Below are 18,585 nucleotides of genomic sequence, written 5' to 3'. Positions count from 1 at the left end.
CTCCCCTCCCCCACTCTTCTCCCCTTCCCCCCCTCTTCTCCCCTTCCCCCCTCTTCTCCCCTTCCCCCCTCTTCTCCCCTCCCCCCCTCTTCTCCCCTCCCCCCTCCCCCTCCTCTTCTCCCCTCCCCCACTCTTCTCCCCTCCCCCACTCTTCTCCCCTCCCCCCCGTTCCCCTCCCCTCCCCCCGTTCCCCTCCCCCCCCGTTCCCCTCCCCTCCCCTCCCCCCCCCCGGTCCCCTCCCCTCCCCTCCCCCCCCCGTTCCCCTCCCCCCCCCGTTCCCCTCCCCCCCGTTCCCCTCCCCTCCCCCGCCCGGCAATGCCGGCTACTTCTGCTAGTATATAAATATAAATATATAAAGAAATAAATATATATATATGATAAAACATCGTGAAAGTAGAACGGCACCGTTTGCGTTTAAGCTAAGGTTTTGTATCCCACTGATAGTGATCGGCCGGATATAGATCCGAATCGGCTTGTTGTCACACATCTAACCTGTCCACTAGGTTTCGGCCGAATCCATCCATAACTTTTTCAAATATCCTGCACACAAAGTGACAAACAAACAAACAAGGGTGAAAACCTTACACTTACAGGCTCCAGCCTACGTCCGGTCCACCTTCAGTCTGGGGCAGGCCTTCTTGTATAGTCATACAATTTGCGTATTCAGTCGTAGTTACTAGTTGTCAGTTGTCACCCAGGCGGTACCATCAGAGACTTGCTACGTTACTTGGCCGTATTGTATTGTGTGGTCGTGAGAGCGTGAGAGCGGAGGTAGAAACGTGAGTTCCCTGTTATGAGTCTCGTGTGTACCTGTGTCCAATCCCTCATACAGTTTTCAATTGAACATCCAGACCCGACTGGTCATCACAGCGGTGTAAACGCATTATGATCAATAGGGGTATAGAGGTTTTTATTATATTATCTAAGGTTTCAAAACAATATTTACCACATAAATTTCACGACATTATTATATGATCGATTATGATAGAAATTTGTTACAAAAGATCGTATAACATTTCATCCTGTTCCACCTCAATGCACCCAATCACCAACGAACTTGAGAGAACAGAATTGGAAATCGACTTCCGGCCTTGGCGGTCACAAAAAGGTACGTGAGGTGATTATCGTTTTTATTAGAGATTAACCAAATTAATACAATATTTATTACTGGTTGAACAAGACGTAGGCCGTTATCTCACGCAGTCACGGGGAATGTAAACATGCTCCCTGATCGTGATCGTACGCGTACTCCGATACAAATACAATACTGTACTGCTATTAATGTTAATCCTGAAACAATACTCGTACTGTACTGCTAATGTTAATCCTGGAACAATACTGTACTGCTAATGTTAATTCTGGAACAATACTGAACTGCTCATGTTAATTCTGGAACAATACTGTACTGCTAATGTTAATCCTGGAACAATACTGTACTACTAATGTTAATCCTGGAACAATACTGTACTGCTAATGTTAATTCTGGAACAATACTGAACTGCTCATGTTAATTCTGGAACAATACTGTACTGCTAATGTTAATCCTGGAACAATACTGTACTGCTAATGTTAATTCTGGAACAATACTGAACTGCTCATGTTAATTCTGGAACAATACTGTACTGCTAATGTTAATCCTGGAACAATACTGTACTGCTAATGTTAATCCTGGAACAATACTCGTACTGTACTGCTAATGTTAATCCTGGAACAATACTGTACTGCTGATGTTAATCCTGGAGCAATACTGTACTGTACGTATTGCGTATTGAGGTTTCGGGCTCGTGTGCCTACTGCTTATCGTGGGGGAGAAAAGGGGAGGGGTCAATATTTGTGAACGTAATATATGACCTCATGATCCATTGGTTGCTATTATTTTCAATGTGAAGATAGTTCTAACGCCTCCAATGTTCTCACAGGTGACAGGCGGACATGACATCCCAAATGTCTCATGCTGCATGAGATGTATGACGTGCAGCCCGATTTCATCCCCCGCTGGACAACTGCACAATGCCTATTATTTCTGGTCCCAAATGCACCTGGCTGCTCCTCTTCTGTCTCTGCTTGCTCTACCTCACTGGGATCTGGCTTTTCAGTGAAGGTTTCCTCCTGCGCCGCACCGAGCTTCCTCTCAACAGCACCTGTGGGGATTTTACCACAGAGGTTTCCGAACACGCAAGGGGCTCTTGCTGGCTGCGGCCAAGATTTCGCAAAGTCGTGTGGGTGATCGTCGATGCTCTTCGCGTGGACTTTGCCTTCGAAGCTCCTGTTGATCGACCCGCACGGTCTTACGAAGGGCGTCTGGGAGTGCTGCGACGCGCGTTGGCCGAGGAACCGCAGAAGTCACGGCTATTCCATGCACACGCCGATCCGCCGACGACGACCATGCAGCGCCTAAAAGCACTGACCACGGGCGGGCTGCCCACCTTCGTGGATGCCGGAAGTAGTTTTTCCTCTGCACGCATCGCAGAAGACAATCTTATTCTCCAACTTCATGGGCACGGTGCATGCTTGGGGTGGGCATAGGGGATGTGTCCAGGGGGTGCAAATGTGATCTTGATTGGTTGGCACAGATTTAAATGCCTCCTTGAAGTTTTGATTCCACAGAAGAGGAATCTCCATTTTGCTTACATTTTCAGAGAAAGGTTCAAATGTCGTTTGCAGGGCAGCAAATTATTGGTTTTGAATAACCACAAAATGATCATTTAAGCCTCTCACAAAAAAATTCACAGTAAAGGTCTTGTGTCATCTGTAATGCAAACCGCTACGTTGAGCTCTCGAGGCTCTTGGTGTTTGTGTGCTTCCCCTTCTCTCCCCATCTTGTCTTCCGCTCCCTCTTTTTATATATTTTGTTTGTCTGGTTGATTTGTTTGTGAAATAAATGTTAGCTCTTTCACGAGCCTCGATTCAGTATACAAAAACAAACAAAAAAAGGCTTCCCTGAGAATTGGATGCGTATTTGCCAAGGTCAAGCACTTAAGATGCCGGAGTGTCAGGTGCCCGGCTGCGTGAGTGAGTGGGGAAAGGTAAAAGGGGGTGGAAAAACCTCTTCCAAATACCATTGGAAGCGTACATGTTCCCAACTACAGCGGTAATGAAGGCTGAGCTTAGGTTCCCTATAACACACATAACTATGTTCCATTAAACTTGCGCTTACCATATGATCCAGGATCCCAGGATCCTGGGTTCGAATCCCGGTCGATCGCTGAATTAACGCCAGGGGGGTTGACTCCATATAAATTTCCATATAAATCCATATAAATTGTTTCCATATAAAGTTGATTTCCATATAAGTCTCCTCTCAGTTATTCTATGAATTGATTGACAATTTGCTCTCATCTATTGTTTGCCATAATCCTGCTTCAAAGTCACATTCTTAATGGGATCTTTAGTCCATGTGCATGAAGCGAAAAGCAGGGTTAAGCCATTGGTTCACAGACGTGGGTTTTTGATCGAGGAACCACTTCATTTCAATTGAATGTTATACGAGTATTTTGAACATGAATCGGTAAACGAACCTGTAGTTTAGCAGCACTTTGGCTCGGAATTTGTCAGTTTAGCAGTACTTTGATTCTAAAATACACACATGCGTAAAGAGGAGCGATATATTTTTATGCTGTCTGGCAGTGAAACAAAATTGAAAAATATTCCAAACAGGAAACTTACTGTTTTTAAGGATGTCATAAAGGACACAAACAACCAATGTAGCGTGTTAAATAAGGTGGTGTAAAAGACTGCATCAACGGCGGTAAACTTTCAAAAAATTTTTTATACGAACTTTAAAATCTTGATTTAATTTTAATTGAATTATATACTTGAACACCTTAGAACCAAATTGCCTTTTTGACACTTTCAAAACCCTTCTGTTTAGCAGTACTTGAACAAAATATTAGGGCAATTTACGTCATCGCGACCAATCAAATTTTCCGCTCGCAGACCCCGCCCATGTTTCTCAAGACTGCGCAGGGTAAGGTGTTCTCTGAACTCTCTAGTTTCTTACCCAATTTGTTTTTCTGATCCAACCGCATACTTCTGTTTTACAGGCAGGAAGGCAGTTTTCTTGGGCGATGATACCTGGATGAACCTGTTCCCTTCGTGTTTTCATCGAGCACGTCCCTTTCCATCATTCAATGTTAGGGACCTTCACACTGTGGATAACGGCATCATTCGTCACCTCTATGATGAAGGCAAGACCATGCATGACGCTTGCTTCAAATGACTTGCACGTCTTGTGCTTTAATACTGTATGGCTTTCGGCTAGGCTCATATAATATGGGACATGATGTAACATGAAGGGTACTCGAAGCATATTAAATCCAGGTCTGCTGAAACGTGTGCTGCCGGTTGTTCATCAGCGGACAAGTTAAACAGAGGATTTTATCGATAAATAGATGAAAAGGGTATGTTTAACTTTCGTAGGAAGTGAGACTGATGTTTCGAGCACATTTTTTTCGTCAGAATAAAACACTTTTTTTTTTCTTCTTTGCTCCGATGAAGAACTAGCAGTCCATACCTTTGCAGTACCTCGCTGCCCACGGTAGTTAACAAACTCTGCCTGGCTTTTGGTTGATAAAATCCAAACTTTAAGCACAAGCTTCATTTCAGGTCAAGACCTCACATCATTTTCCAAGACTTCACATCATCAGCGACATGAGATATACCTCATTTGCATAACCCAATGTCATCAACCAATGATAGACTGGATTTACCAATCATTAAAATTAATTAACTAGATTGGCATAAGCTTTAAGTAAAACTGAGGCTGATAGGAAATATTAAATTAATTATTTTCTTATTCATGTTCCTCACTGCAGTGGCCAAGGATGACTGGGACGTCATCATTGCACACTTTTTAGGTGTGGATCACGTTGGTCATCGTTTGGGGCCCCTGCATCCTGCCATGGCTGACAAGTTGAACCAGATGAATGACATATTAGGGTAAGACACTGATGGGATACTACCGATGCTTCTGTCATCTGTGCACTTGGGTGATGGCTGACATCATCTCAGATTGAAAGCATAGTGGATTCCTCTTCCTACCTTCCTCTCCTTCCTCTTCCGAAAAAAAAGCTTCCTTCTTAGACATCAAATCCTTCCTCTTCTCCAATGGCTTGATCTCGGATCATCAATATGGATTCAGACCAGGTCATTCTACTCTGGACAAGCTGCTTCTGCTGTCTCAACAATGGATGGAGGTCTTCAATGCCAAACAGGAAATCAGAGCTGTCTCCCTTGACATATCGCGTGCCTTCGATACGGTCTGGCACCCCGCTCTGCTCACCAAACTCTCCTCCTATGGTATCCATATAAATCTCCACGCATAGCTTGCGGACTTCCTCTCTGGTCGCATTCAACATGTGGCCCTGAATGGATTTCTCTCATGTCCCCTTCTTGTTCAGGCTGGAGCTCCCCAAGGCAGTGTTCTGGGCCCTGTGCTTTTTCTGGTCTTCATCAATGATCTCTCCGACTCTCTGGAAAATCCTCTCTATCTCTTTGCTGATGACTCCACTCTCTGCCGCTCCATACCTCATCCCTCAGATCGGCAGTTTGCAGCCTCCTCACTCTCTGCAGACCTGGACAAAATCACAGACTGGTCAAACAAGTGGAACATGTCTTTCAATCCTGACAAATCTCACACTCTTACGATGTCTCTCCGAAAAGACCGACTGGACAACCCTCCCATCCACTTTCTGAACAATCCTCTCCAAGAAGTTCTGTCACTCAAGCTTTTGGGTCTCACTATCTGCCATGATCTTTCCAGGGAAAACCACATTTCCAAGCTGGCCTCCAAAGCCAGTCGCCAACTGGGCATCCTCTGTCATGTGAGGTCCTTCCTTGGCACACCTGACCTCCTCACCTCATACAAGGCTTTCATCTGCAGCTCAATGGAATACTGTTCTCCCCTCTGGGCCGGTGCTCATTCCTCACACCTAGCTTGGATTCACGCTGTTGAAACCAAAGCGTTCAGAATCATTGGAATCTCCCACGATGAAGCTAACTCAGAGGGCCTTTCACTCACTCACCGCAGGCAGGTTGGTGGTTTTCTGTCTTCTACTGACTCCTCTCCGGCCTTGCTCCCCCAGCTCTGTCTGTGCACTGTCCCCCAAATATTCCTAAAGGTCGCTCAAGATCTGCCTGCAGCCCTCTTATGGTTAAACTGCCAAAATCAAGACTCTCTATTCACCTCCACTCTTTCATTCCCCTTTTCTCCTGCATCTGGTAAAAAACTCCCTCACTCTCTTCAATCCCATTCCTCCCTCCAGGTCTTTAAAACAGCTGTTCACCACCATCTCTTATCCCCGCCCATCCAAAACCTTGATCTTTTCTACCCCTGTTAATTCACCCCAGATCCAATTTTTTGAAATACAGACTTCTTTAATGGAAGTCCTAGCAGTGTCCATGTGTTTTATACCTCTCCCATCCCCTCCCCCCCCCCCCCCACTTCCCGTGCCTCCTCCCCCCCCCCCAAGCCCTCTCCCTCCCACAGATCTCCCGATGTCCCTGCTCTCAAATGTTATACTTGTGTGCTTCCCTCTCTCTCACCATCATGTCTCCCGCTCCCTTTATCATATGTTTTATGTGTCGGTTTGTGTTTTTGTGATTAATGTTAGCTCTTACACGAACCTAGATCTTGTATACAAAAATAAAATAGATAAAATAGTGCGCACAGCTGAGTATGTATTGTGGTTGGAACACTTGTGCTTTGTTTTCATGTGTATGATGTTCCACGCGATAGGTTTTTTTTTTTTTTTGTTTTTTTTGTATACAAGATCGAGGCTCGTGAAAGAGCGAACATTAATCACACAGAAAGACAAACCGACACATAAAACATATAACATAGGGAGCGGTAGACAAGATGGGGAGAGAGGGGGAAGGACACAAACACAACATTTGAGAGCAGGGACCGAGAGACCGAGAGACCGAGAGAGGTATAAAACATATGGACACTGCCAGGGACCGAGAGACATGGAGACATCGAGAGATCTGAGAGAGGGCGAGGGCTTTGGGGGGGGGGGGGGCGTGGGAAGGGGGCGGTGGGAGAGGTATAAAACATATGGACACTGCCAGGACTTCCAGGAAAGAAGTTGGAATTTCAAACAAGGAGGATCTGGGGTGAATTAGCGGGGGTAGAAAAGATCAAGGTTTTGGATGGGGGAAGATAAGAGATGGTGGTGAACAGCTGTTTTAAAGACCTGGAGGGAGGAGTGGGATTGAAGGGAGTGAGGGAGTTTGTTCCAGAGGCGGGAGAAAAGAGGAATGAAAGAGTGAAGGTGAGGTTTCCGTTACCGCGATAGGTTTCCATTACCACGATAGGTTTCCATTACCGTGATAACGGCTGAAGGGATTTAAATCAAACTTGGATCAAGTATGTATATTGTATGCAAAGACGGACACTGGTTAGATTTTGGCATTAAAGGTAAGTGGTCATATCAGGGAAAAATGTGATACTTGAGAATAGCTGAAGGGATTCAAATCAAACTTGGTACAAGTATGTATAATATAAATAAAAAAATAACCACATTTAGAGGCCAGTTTTCCCCGCAAAGCGGGGGTTGGCCTTTTTCGGGGACCGTGGTTGTTGTTGTTTTTCGGTCCCCTTTTTGAAGCAATGTTTTACGGCCGGATGCCCTTCCTGCCGCCAACCCTTTTTGTCGCCTTTTACGACAAGCAGGGAATTACCAGTGAACTGGTACTCAATTAGCCGACCTCGGAAGGATGACAGGCTGAGTCAACCCCCCCTGGCGTTAATTCAGCGATCGACCGGGATTCGAACCCAGGATCCTGGGATCCTAAGCTGGCACCCTAGCCGCTAGCCCAACACCAGGCTTGTAACTGTATAATAACCACCTTTAGAGGCCATTTTTCCCCGCAAGCGGGGGTTGGCCTTTTTCGGGAACCGTGGTTGTTGTTGTTTTTTGGTCCCCTTTTTGAAGCAATGTTTTACGGCCGGATGCCCTTGCTGACGCCAACCCTTTTTGCCACCTTTAGCGACAAACAGGGAATTACCAGTGAACTGGTACTCAATTAGCCGACCTCGGAAGGATGACAGGCTGAGTCAACCCCCCCTGGCGTTAATTCAGCGATCGACCGGGATTCGAACCCAGGATCCTGGGATCCTAAGCCGGCACCCTAGCCGCTAGCCCAACACCAGGGATTAACTGTATAATGATGTATCAATATGGGCGGAGGCATATCGGTCGACGCAGCGACGTCGAGGAGTGCCATTCTAGTTTTATTATGGCTCATTGGGAATGGGATTAGAGGGCAAAGTCCCCCCCCCCCCCCTTTATTTTATTTAACATCCTTTAATTTTTTGTCATATTTATTTTCATTCCACATTATTTCGCATTTTTATATATAAATATATATATTATTTTATTATTTCCCATTTTTCTCACTGTTTATCATCCCATGTTCTCAACACTTTCCCCACCAGCCGCTTGCTGGCTGTTCTGCCTCCTGAGACACTGCTCCTGTTCATGGGTGACCACGGTATGACCGAGACGGGGGACCATGGCGGCGAGAGTGAGTCGGAGGTCTCAGCTGCACTCTTTGTGTACAGCACGGAGCCACTGTTTTCAAAAACCCTCGCTTCCGTACGTGATACACCTCTCAAAGTTCTTTATTTTTCTACTATCTTGTCTTTTAGTTCATTAAGGCCTCACAGCATACATACACAGACATGATGTGATGTCTTAACAGGGCTCAAAATACATGAGGGTAGCAGATGAATTGGCCCTCAGAAGGTCCAAAATAGCCATCGAAAAATTATTTGGGAGATTTGACCCCTTGTTCATGCCCCAGGGGTGGGGACTTGAGGTCATAGCGGTGAAAAAAACATTAAACTCCAAATTTGATATTGGATCATTCCTGGTGGAACTGTTTGCCATCTTCCAACTTTACTTTAGGTGGAGATTTGCAATGGCGTGCCATAGTCTTCGCTCTAGTAATTGATTTTAGCGACATAATGGAGTAATCACATTTACAGATTCAGCCCATTTTATTTTCCACTTCAATGTTATACCTGGAAGGAAAATCATTCACGTATTGCCATACAAATCACCCGTTACCGTTGATGCAACAAGAAACTTGCTTTACAACCTGTTTCTTAATCAAATAAGAATATATTGGGCTTTTTGCTGGATGTAAAATTGGTATCAAATTGAAAGTTCTTATAATGTTGTCACTGCAGTAATTGAGAGGAAGTGTGAAAGGAGAAAGGTGATTGTTGAACATGAGATATTTGTAATCTCTCAATGCTCTCCAGATTCACAGCGATCCAAAACATGTACATGTAAGAATCTGTACGCATAACCAACACCAGTGAAGAGATGACCTCACCACCCCCCAGCCCCCACCCCCTCCTTGATCAGCATGAAATTTGCATGGTACAGCATGTGACATAACAGAGTGGATCAGCTTTGTCCACGATCAGATTTCATCTGTGCAATCCCACTGTTCTACTGCATGATGTATAAAACAATTTTGTATCTTTCTAGTGACTGTATTAGAAACGAATACGAGACACATAAAGCATGTAGCCATGTTGTATCTTGTCCCGCAGGAGCCTCGGAGACTCTATCAGGTTGACCTGGTTCCTAGCCTGGCATTGCTGTTGGGATTACCCATCCCGTACAGTAATCTTGGTGCTGTGATACCCGAGCTTTTCGGCTGGCAAGACTCTCAGGCCATGCCCACAAAGCCTCAGGAATATATACTACCCCTTGAAGCCCTTCATCTAAATGCACTGCAGGTTTGCATGCATGGAGTTTCTGTTTGTTTTGCTACGCGCTGGTTTTTCCTGGTTTATATGTTTAGAGGAATCAGAATACAAAGGATTTCCTGCTTAAAACGATTATGCCATACACCAAGAACCCAAGTTTTTGAAGAATGGTTTGTTAATCCTCGCACAGACTTTCACATGATATTGCCAGTTTCATACAATTCCCAGTAATAACTGACCGCCGCAAATGTTGTTCAGACCGTTTCATTTATCTCCTTTAGTTTCACTCTGGCATCAAAAAATGCGTGGTTACGGCGTATGAGGATCAGAAAACGATATCCATGAAGGAAAACGTTCGGATGAAAGATTGACTAAAGAGAGAGTGAAAGAGACAGTTTTGGAGGGGTGATGCCTGAATCGAGAGGTGTGATGCACATTAGAGAGAGTCAATCACAACTGCAGCACAGCCAACAAACAACTACTCAGTTTTTGGCAGATGATTTGCTCCGCTACCATACCGATAGTCGTGGCCGACGAAAAATCAAACTCGATCAAACTTTCTCAGTAACAACTGCCATTCAAATCCTGACAGTTTTGTGATCTCTCCTCCACTCTCCTTAATCCTATTAGTTGTAGCGGACAGTTTGTCAATTGTGAATTATAGTCTGGATGAGGCTTTATAACTCGAGTTTATTTTCTTTGTAGAAATCCAAGCCTTTTAGAGGACCTTGTACATATAATCACGTGTATTTAAGCACACTAAGGATATTAGTACACATTTTACATCGGCTTATAAGGACATTACAAGGACTTACAAGGTTTTTTACAAGGACATTAGCGGACAGTAGATAAATTGATTCAGTTTCATGGAAGTTGTGTGTGTAGTTTCGGGGAAGAGAGCAAATACCAATTTTGGGGGATGTGGCGGAGGGAGCGGGGGGGCAACTCCCCCCATAAACCCACAAAATGAGCACAGATTTTGATGCGGGCAATACACCGTCGTTAGGCATTAGATATGCAGCTTGTGGCCAGGTTTCATCGAAATTGTGTGTGGAGTTTTGGAGAGGAGAGCAAATACCTATATTGGGGAGTCAAACCCCCCCCCCCCTCTTTTCCCCCTTAATGAGCACAGATTTTGATGTGGTCATTACACCTTCGTTAGGCATCAGATATGAAGCTTATGGTCAAGTTTAATCAAAATCGTATGTTTGGTTCAAGTGATAATGATTGGAGTGTTTACCGACTCACTCACTGACTCACTGACTTACAAACGGACAGTGATCGATCCGATCGCATAAGCTCACCGGACTAAGGTCCAGTTTAGCTAAAAATTAAATGCGCTCCTTAGTACACTGATTGGTCATTATGCAAGCAATCAGGAAATACCACACCTGCAGATGGACCAATGTGGCATTGAAAACTCATGGATTCTTCTTCTTCTTCTTCTTTATCATCTTCCTCCTCTCATCTTCCCAACTGGGGGAAGGGAGGCTGGCATTGCCAAAAAATGCTTCTAAAGCTTGTGTAGGCTGACTGATACTTCGGCTTGCAGTGTAGCAGGCGGCACTGCTTTTGGGGAAAAAGGCGGTTCTGCGGCTTTCATAGACTTAGCTGGGAGTTGCTTCATAACATATGTATTGGTTTATTTGTTTCATTCCCACTATACTAGCTTCTATATATGGTGCCTCTCCCCTTTGCTGTCTCATATAGTGACCATGTTTTTTTGTTTTTGTTTTCTATGCACAGGTGAGCCGTTTTATTACGACATATGCTGCACAGCACAGAGAATTTTCAGCAGAAACTCTTCTTAAGCTAAACCGGGCCCTACTGGAGGCACAGGCACTGTACCACTCTGCGCGTTCGGCAATGGGAAGTTGGAATTCTACCCATGAGACAAATGTTGCGATAGCTGCATATCAGCGATACCTGTACGATGTTCGTAAAATGTGCGAGGCTGGCTGGGCAAGTTTTAACATTCCCATGATGGTTGCTGGCATTTGCACGATTGGTGCGGCATGCCTATGGAGTGCGCTTCTTGCTTGGGGTGGGCACCAGCATTCACATGTATTTTACTCAAACCTTTTAAAGGTCTTCCTGGGGTTTGGTATTGCTGGAGCCATTGGAGTGACCTTCCTGTCAGCTTTGTTTGGAACAGCTCTTCATGACCTACCTTTTCATGCAGCCTATGGGCTCACCCTCTCTTCTGGGATCCTGCTTGGTTACAAGGCCTTTTATCTGTCATGGCCATTCTTGGTTGGATCAATGGGCAGGACCATCTTTGGAGTCAATGGTGTGGTGAGTGCTCTGGCAGGGCCAGGCCTATGGCTTGTGCGCTGCCTCTCACTGTTTTCTAACAGCTTCATTCTACTCGAGGGCCAACTTGTGGGTTTTCTTTTTCAGTCTTCTTTGATTCTGATTGTGCTGGATGCAGCACACGTGTGTTTCCACTCCACATCACTCTCAGCCCCTCAAAAACAGAGGGCATTGCGTGTTGTGGTTTCTGTGGCCATTGCAGCCCTTGCTTGCACCCGCACCGCAGCGATGTTTTGTATTTGCCGTGAGGAGCTACCCGCTTGTCAACCGTCGTCGTTACTTGTACCTCTGCCATCAGGAAGTGTCAGGACGCTACACTATGGTGCAGCCATCATCTCGACGACTGTCATCTGCTGGACTATACGGCGTTTTTTGGTGCTTCACGGCACCTTCAAAGCATTTGCGTCTCCACCCATTCTGTTGGTGCGCTACGGTTTCCCCGTGGTTGCTGTTTGCCTGGGCGGGCACTGGGGCCTTGAGCTGATGTCTGGAGAGCGTCAGGCCACTGCGATGCCCCGCTGGGTAGCCGATATTTTTCCTCGGATCATTTTTGTGTTATTGAGTGGCGGAATGTTATTGACATTGTGGAAGCCTCTTGCATTATACACTCTGAGACGAAAGGACTCTTCTGAGGATCTGCTCACTTTCCATGAAGCAACGTTTCCTGCATCACAGGACAGAATTCGGGAAGTGGTTCCACGAATTTACAGGTGCAACAAAGATTATTAAAATATTAATTCAGTACTCGGGGATTATAAATGTGATATCTTGGGTAATGAAGGGCGCTTCACATTTTCCCTTAACTCTCGTTTTCACTCTTTACTTAGCTTGCATGTATATTAACAACAAAGGTTCCTCGCATTACTTTCCAAAGTATTCTCCAGCTTTGGACAAATACTTGTCCCATTGGAGTGAAAGCTTTTGCATGCCTTCGGTTGATGTAGGACTATTTAAGATGTGTCCGCGGACACCATAAGACATCATCCATCATAGCCTGACTTGTCAGATAAATCTTGCCCTCAAGGTGACGGACATTCGTCGGTTACTGTACTGCAACTGTTGACTAGAAATTTCAGTTATTCTCTGTTACAATTTGTTACCTTCATTTCCGGCATCTCGATTTTCAGCACATGCATCAAAATGAAATGCATGATGCTTAGGTGGTGATTTCCAACGCCACAAAGACAATTTCATTCAAAAACTAGGGAGTTCACAGAATACTTTACCCCATGCAGACCTGAGAAAAAAAAGGGCATGGGCGCGGTCTGCGGGCAAATTTGATTGGTCGAGATGATGTAAAATGCAGTAAGGTTTTGTCCTAGTCCTGCTAAACGGAAGGTTTTTGAAAGTGCCAATTCGGCGATTTATGTTCTACAGTGTTTAAATGTATCATTCAATTGAAATAAAATCAAGATTTTAAAGGTTGTAAAATTTTTTTCCCATAAGGATACCACCGTTGATGCAGCATCTTTTACACCACCTTATTTAACGCATTACATTCGTTTTTTGTGTCTGTAGTATGTGTCCATTATGACATCCTTAAAAACAGCAAGTTTCCTGTTTGGAATGATTTTCAATTTTGTTTGACTGACAGGCAGGAAACAGTACAAATATTATCTTACTCCTCTCGACGGATACACGATCGCGACAAGATTCCGTGAATTTGCCAAATTCAGAACCGAAGTACTGCTGAACCGCAGGTCCGTGTTCAAAAATATAACGTTCAAATGAAATCAAGTTGTTCCTCAATCATAAACTGACATTTGTAGACAGACAGGGAACGTGAACCAATTGGTTAACTCCATTTTTTGCTTCACGTGCGTGGGGTAACTAACATTAACGGGTGTTTCACGTTTGCCTTGGGGAACCAAAATTCCATGTGCCCATTGTCTACTATTGTCCATATAAAATGTGCACCGATGTTCATATAACACTACACAGATATATATATATATATATATATATATATATATATATATATATATATATATATATATATATATATATATATATATATATATATATATATATATATATATATATATTGTTGTGGATGTGAGAATTGTGTTTTTTTATTGTTGTAAAAAATATCACCCTCCTTCCTCCAGTTGTTGTGTATAAAGGTCAACGGGCGTCCCTTAGTTAGGTCATATACAATCACGTTAGCCAATCATAGATTTCCTCCTTGTTGGTAGTTATTTCCTTATTCTGTGTATTAGGTTAAGGCTTTGTCTTCCATTAATTAATACTCCATTGCACCGAATTCAAATGGAGTAGATTCCCTTTCATTCCCATTCCTAAAGCCTTTACTACCAACTGCATTTGCCTCCATTGAGCACGCGGTCGGCTCGGAGAAGAAAGGTGTGTCTCCACCTCGTCATCGGAGGGTGGGGCCAGGAGAGCCCCTACAACCAACCAAGCACAAGGGGTTTGGCTTGAGAGGGCGGAGGAAGAGCGATCGGGGAGGTTCGCGAAGGTTGAAGGGTGGGGCTTATATAACCCGCGGGAGACGCCCCCACCTCAGATGAGACGCGCAAGAGATGAGTCCAGATGCGCTGGAGATGAGCTACGGAGAGAGTCCTGAGAGCAAGAGTTGAGAGAGAGTCCTGAGAGCAAGAGTTGAGAGAGAGTCCTGAGAGCAAGAGTTGAGAGAGAGTCCTGAGAGCAAGAGTTGAGAGAGAGTCCTGAGAGCAAGAGTTGAGAGAGAGTCCTGAGAGCAAGCAGGAGCAGTACCAGGCAGCTTTGACTCCACCAGGCAGCGTTGGCTCCACCAGGCAGCTCCGACCCGTTACCCCGCGGGAACCAGCATCGGTGGCCGTCGAGGTCCAGCCCGACGTCCCGTGCGGGGTCAAGCTCCAGCCAGCTCCGTGCCTTCCTCTCCCTCCAGCCATCCACCTCCTGCCATTTCTGTCATCATCCCCTGTGTAAGTGTGCTTGTAGTCTGTCTTTTGTCTTGTCATGGGGTATAAGTTAAGCCTGTTTAGTTAAGCTAGAGTTTCACTGTGTCCTTCTGGTCCGTCCCTCTTTCTGCATTATTTTATTATCCTTCCTTCTTCCTTGGTTTCTTTTGGTTGTAAATAGTAGTAATAAATTATATTCGTATTTACTACTTCTGTCTTCCTCTTCTTCACATCCGTCGTCTTTGTCTTTTCCAAATTGAATACCTGTGGCACGATTTGGCCAACGTTCAGGATCCGGTTAGTCTTTGTTAACGGTTCGTGCCGCGGCTGCCATCCGCTCGGCAAACTAACATCTTATCCGCGGTCGTGAACGAAGCTGCTCACCTGCCTCTGGAGGGAGCTTGTGCAGCTTCAGGGACCACGTCGGTCAGTCACAAACGAGGGGACTAATCCCCCCTCGAGAAGGGATCCGAGGCCGACGTTGGGTTCCGCAACAATATATATACTAACGTCTTTGTCCTGCATGTGATCCAGTCTCCTCCACTAGCCTTATATCGATGTCTAGGCCCTGGTCTAAGCACGTATGTTACCCTGGGTTTCATAAATAAAAGTCCATGTCAAATTTGAGGCTCCGGTGATCTTAAAGAATAATTCCGTTTCTATGTATTGTTTCTCCAAAGTTTTTATATCTCGGTTTATATTGATCGGTATGTGCTATTCGGTCGATCGGCTATTCGATCGGTAGTTCAGTTCCATAAACAGATTTGTTGAATGCATAATTTAAGTTTTTACCTGGTGTTGGCTTAACGGTTAAGGTGGGGGTGGCTTAAGATCTCAGGGTCTTGAGTTAGAGCCCCTGTCCTGCTGTTGAAATAACACCACGTGGGTTAACTCAGCCTGTCATGCCTCCGACGTCGGCAAAATGAGTACCAGCTTTCTGGGGCAATACACCATTGGAGTATCCTGCGTCAGAGGGGCGACCCGTCCAGGATTGTACTCCTTAGCCAATGAAACTGCCTCAGCAGCTCCTATGTGCTTCACAGCATGAAATGATTGGTTATTATTATCATTTAAGTTAATATATGTTCCAAAGTAGATATTGATATTGTTACGGACCGCGGATAAGATGTTGATTTGCCGAGCGGATGGCGCCGCGGCCCTAGCAGTTACCCCGACTAACCCGATTCCTGAACGTTGGCCAAAATCGCGCCACAGATATTCAATGGGGAAAAGACTAAAGCGAAGGATGTGAAGAAGAAGAAAGACAAAGGGTAAGGAATACAAATATAATTTATTTACTATCAAGGAGACACAGTGCAAATATTAACTTATACAAGCTTACTTATTCCCAGGGACAAGACAAAAGACAGACTACAAGCACACTTACACGGGCGATGATGACAGGAATGGCAGGAGGTGGATGGCTGGAGGGAGCGGAAGGTTCAGCTGGAACCGCAGCACGGTCGGGTCGGGGATGAGCAGCCGCCGCCCTTTCTCGATCGGCGCGTTTAGCAGCCGCCGTTCCTTCGCGGCCCCGCTCGAAACTGCCGTCAAAGCCCCGAAGCTGCTGTGGCTGAAGCTGCTGCGTGCCGCTGCTCTTTCAGGGATCCTCTCTGGCGCAACTCCTTCTTGGAACCTTTGGCGCAACTCTTTTAATTCACCTCTCCCTCTCTTGCTTAGTCCAACAACAACTTTCTCTCTTGCTTGGTCCAACAACCACTTTCTCTCTTGCTTAGTCCAACAACCACTTTCTCTCTTGCTTAGTCCAACAACCACTTTCTCGGCTTTCGCGCGCGCGCTTTATAGCGCCTCAGGCGATCATGCCGCTGGTGTCCAGGACACGCCCATCAGTCAGCTCGCCTCGGCCCTGATTGGTCGGCACGGCCCTCTGGCTCCGCCCTTGATGACGATGGGCGGGCACGCCCTTCTTCCCCGAGCTGACCACGCCGTAATGGCGGCAAATGCAGTTGGCAATTGACGAAAGGGGGGTTGGAAGGGAATCTACCTTATTTCACTTGGTGCAATGGAGTATTTCAATTAATGGAAGACACAGCCTTACACTAATACACATAATAAGGATATAACTGTCAACAAGGGGGGAAATCTATGATTGGCTAACGTGTGGTGTTTATGAACTAATTACGGGACGCACTTTGACCTTTATACATAACTGGAGCAAGGAGGGCGATATTTTACAACAATTTACACAACAACAAAAAAAAAAAACCATTCTCATATCCACATGTTGCACTCAAGATTGGCCAATAGACCTGTTGTTTGGGGTGTCTGCAAGGCAATATACTGTCCGATCTGTATTTTTTTTTTTTCAGATCATTGAAAAGGGACTTGTCTCGTTCTTTGAAAGCCAACCACAATGGTGTCCAGATCGAGGAATCATCATCAGAAACCAAGCTTGAAGTTTACGGACTGGGTGCACCGTACTCGGTGGTTCTCTCGGTCTTTGTGGGTATACTTATTATGCTCACGGCCTTGTTACACACACCTGGTACCGCCCCAGCCTTCCTGCTTCTCTTTGCCAGCATGGTGGCTCTCTTGGAGCTTGTTGCAGCTCTCTCGGCAGCATCACCAGACTCCTCAGGTCAGAAACCTTCCCTGCTCACTAATCGTTGTCCCGATGCACGATCCCCACCTTCCTGAACTCTTCCCCCATTTATATAGAACAACATACTTGGTCTTGCTGTTCTTTATAGGACTTTAAAAGGTAAGAGGGAGTTTCTTTTAAAGGTAAGAGGGACCTCACCATGCCTGGCTGTGTTGGATGTCAGCCAAGGTTCCATCTTGCTGACACTGCCTTCATGTTTGTGTCACGTGTGTAGATTCATAATTGTGGCATCAAAGGTCATGTTGTACGGACGCCATCTTGCAAAAACGTTGCACCTCTATATCTCTGAAACCACTCAATGGAAAAAAATTGAAACATGGCTCATTGTCAAGTACTCCCCATGGGGAATAAGATATGTTAATAATGTCATTGGTGCCTCTATTATGACGTCATAATTCGACAAGTACAACGCCTGATCTGATCAGTATGAAAAACATTTTTACCTCAACCATCAAAGGTGGATGGAGGTTATGTTTTCACCCCTGTCTGTTTGTTTGTTTGTTTGTCTCTCTGTCTGTGAACAAGATATCTCAAAAAGTTGTGGACGGATTCGGACGAAATTTTGCAGAGAGGTAGCGTATGTGTGACAAGGACGAAATGATTAGATTTTGGTGAAGATCCAGATTCGGATCCGGCTAGTGGAATTTTTAAAGTGTCTTCACCATTGACTGATAGGGCTAAAACTGATACATAGCACGATATCTCAAATAGTTATGGACGGATTTGGACGAAACTTGGTGGACCGACTGGATGTGTGACAATGACTAATCGATTCAATTTTGCTGAAGATCTGAATATGGATTCGGATACCAGAATTATTTAATTTTTGAGTGATTCTTCACCATTGAGGGATCGGGCGAAAAGCAATATACAGACTTGGCATTTAATATGGAATATTTTTTTTTCTTGACTTGGGTTTACTTTCTGAACTCAGTATATTGTTGCGGATATGAGATTGGCATCCATCCATATCCGCTTGTAAATATTCCCCTATTTCCCCAATACTTCCCAACTATCCCCAATCC

At 45.1% G+C, this 18,585-nt stretch overlaps 1 protein-coding gene across 6 annotated transcripts in view; it reads left to right on the top strand.

Annotated features, from left to right (window-relative positions):
• Window positions 1-997: 997 nt before the first annotated feature.
• The window catches only part of PIGO (phosphatidylinositol glycan anchor biosynthesis class O), a 44,818-nt gene continuing 27,230 nt past the window's right edge, over window positions 998-18,585 (top strand). For 3 of the 6 annotated variants that reach the window (XR_013622636.1, XR_013622637.1, XM_078773040.1), the window contains exons 1-8: window positions 998-1,108; window positions 1,920-2,503; window positions 4,044-4,187; window positions 4,815-4,938; window positions 8,438-8,597; window positions 9,566-9,754; window positions 11,471-12,747; window positions 17,268-17,536. Coding sequence is in view for 4 of the 6 variants with exons in the window: in XM_078773040.1 (XP_078629166.1) it covers window positions 2,011-2,503; window positions 4,044-4,187; window positions 4,815-4,938; window positions 8,438-8,597; window positions 9,566-9,754; window positions 11,471-12,747; window positions 17,268-17,536 (2,656 nt within the window). In the remaining 2 variants the exon portion in view is untranslated. Of the gene's footprint in view, window positions 1,118-1,919; window positions 2,517-4,043; window positions 4,188-4,814; window positions 4,939-8,437; window positions 8,598-9,565; window positions 9,755-11,470; window positions 12,748-17,267; window positions 17,537-18,585 lie in introns of all 6 variants that reach the window. The other 3 variants (XM_068108575.2, XM_078773042.1, XM_078773041.1) reach the window with 3 other exon arrangements.

Source organism: Myxine glutinosa, chromosome 2 (assembly GCF_964187855.1).
Source record: "Myxine glutinosa chromosome 2, kmMyxGlut1.1, whole genome shotgun sequence".
Classification (NCBI taxonomy): domain Eukaryota; kingdom Metazoa; phylum Chordata; class Myxini; order Myxiniformes; family Myxinidae; genus Myxine; species Myxine glutinosa.
The sequence above is the reverse complement of the archived record's forward strand: the minus strand, read 5'-3'. Positions and strand labels throughout refer to the sequence as shown.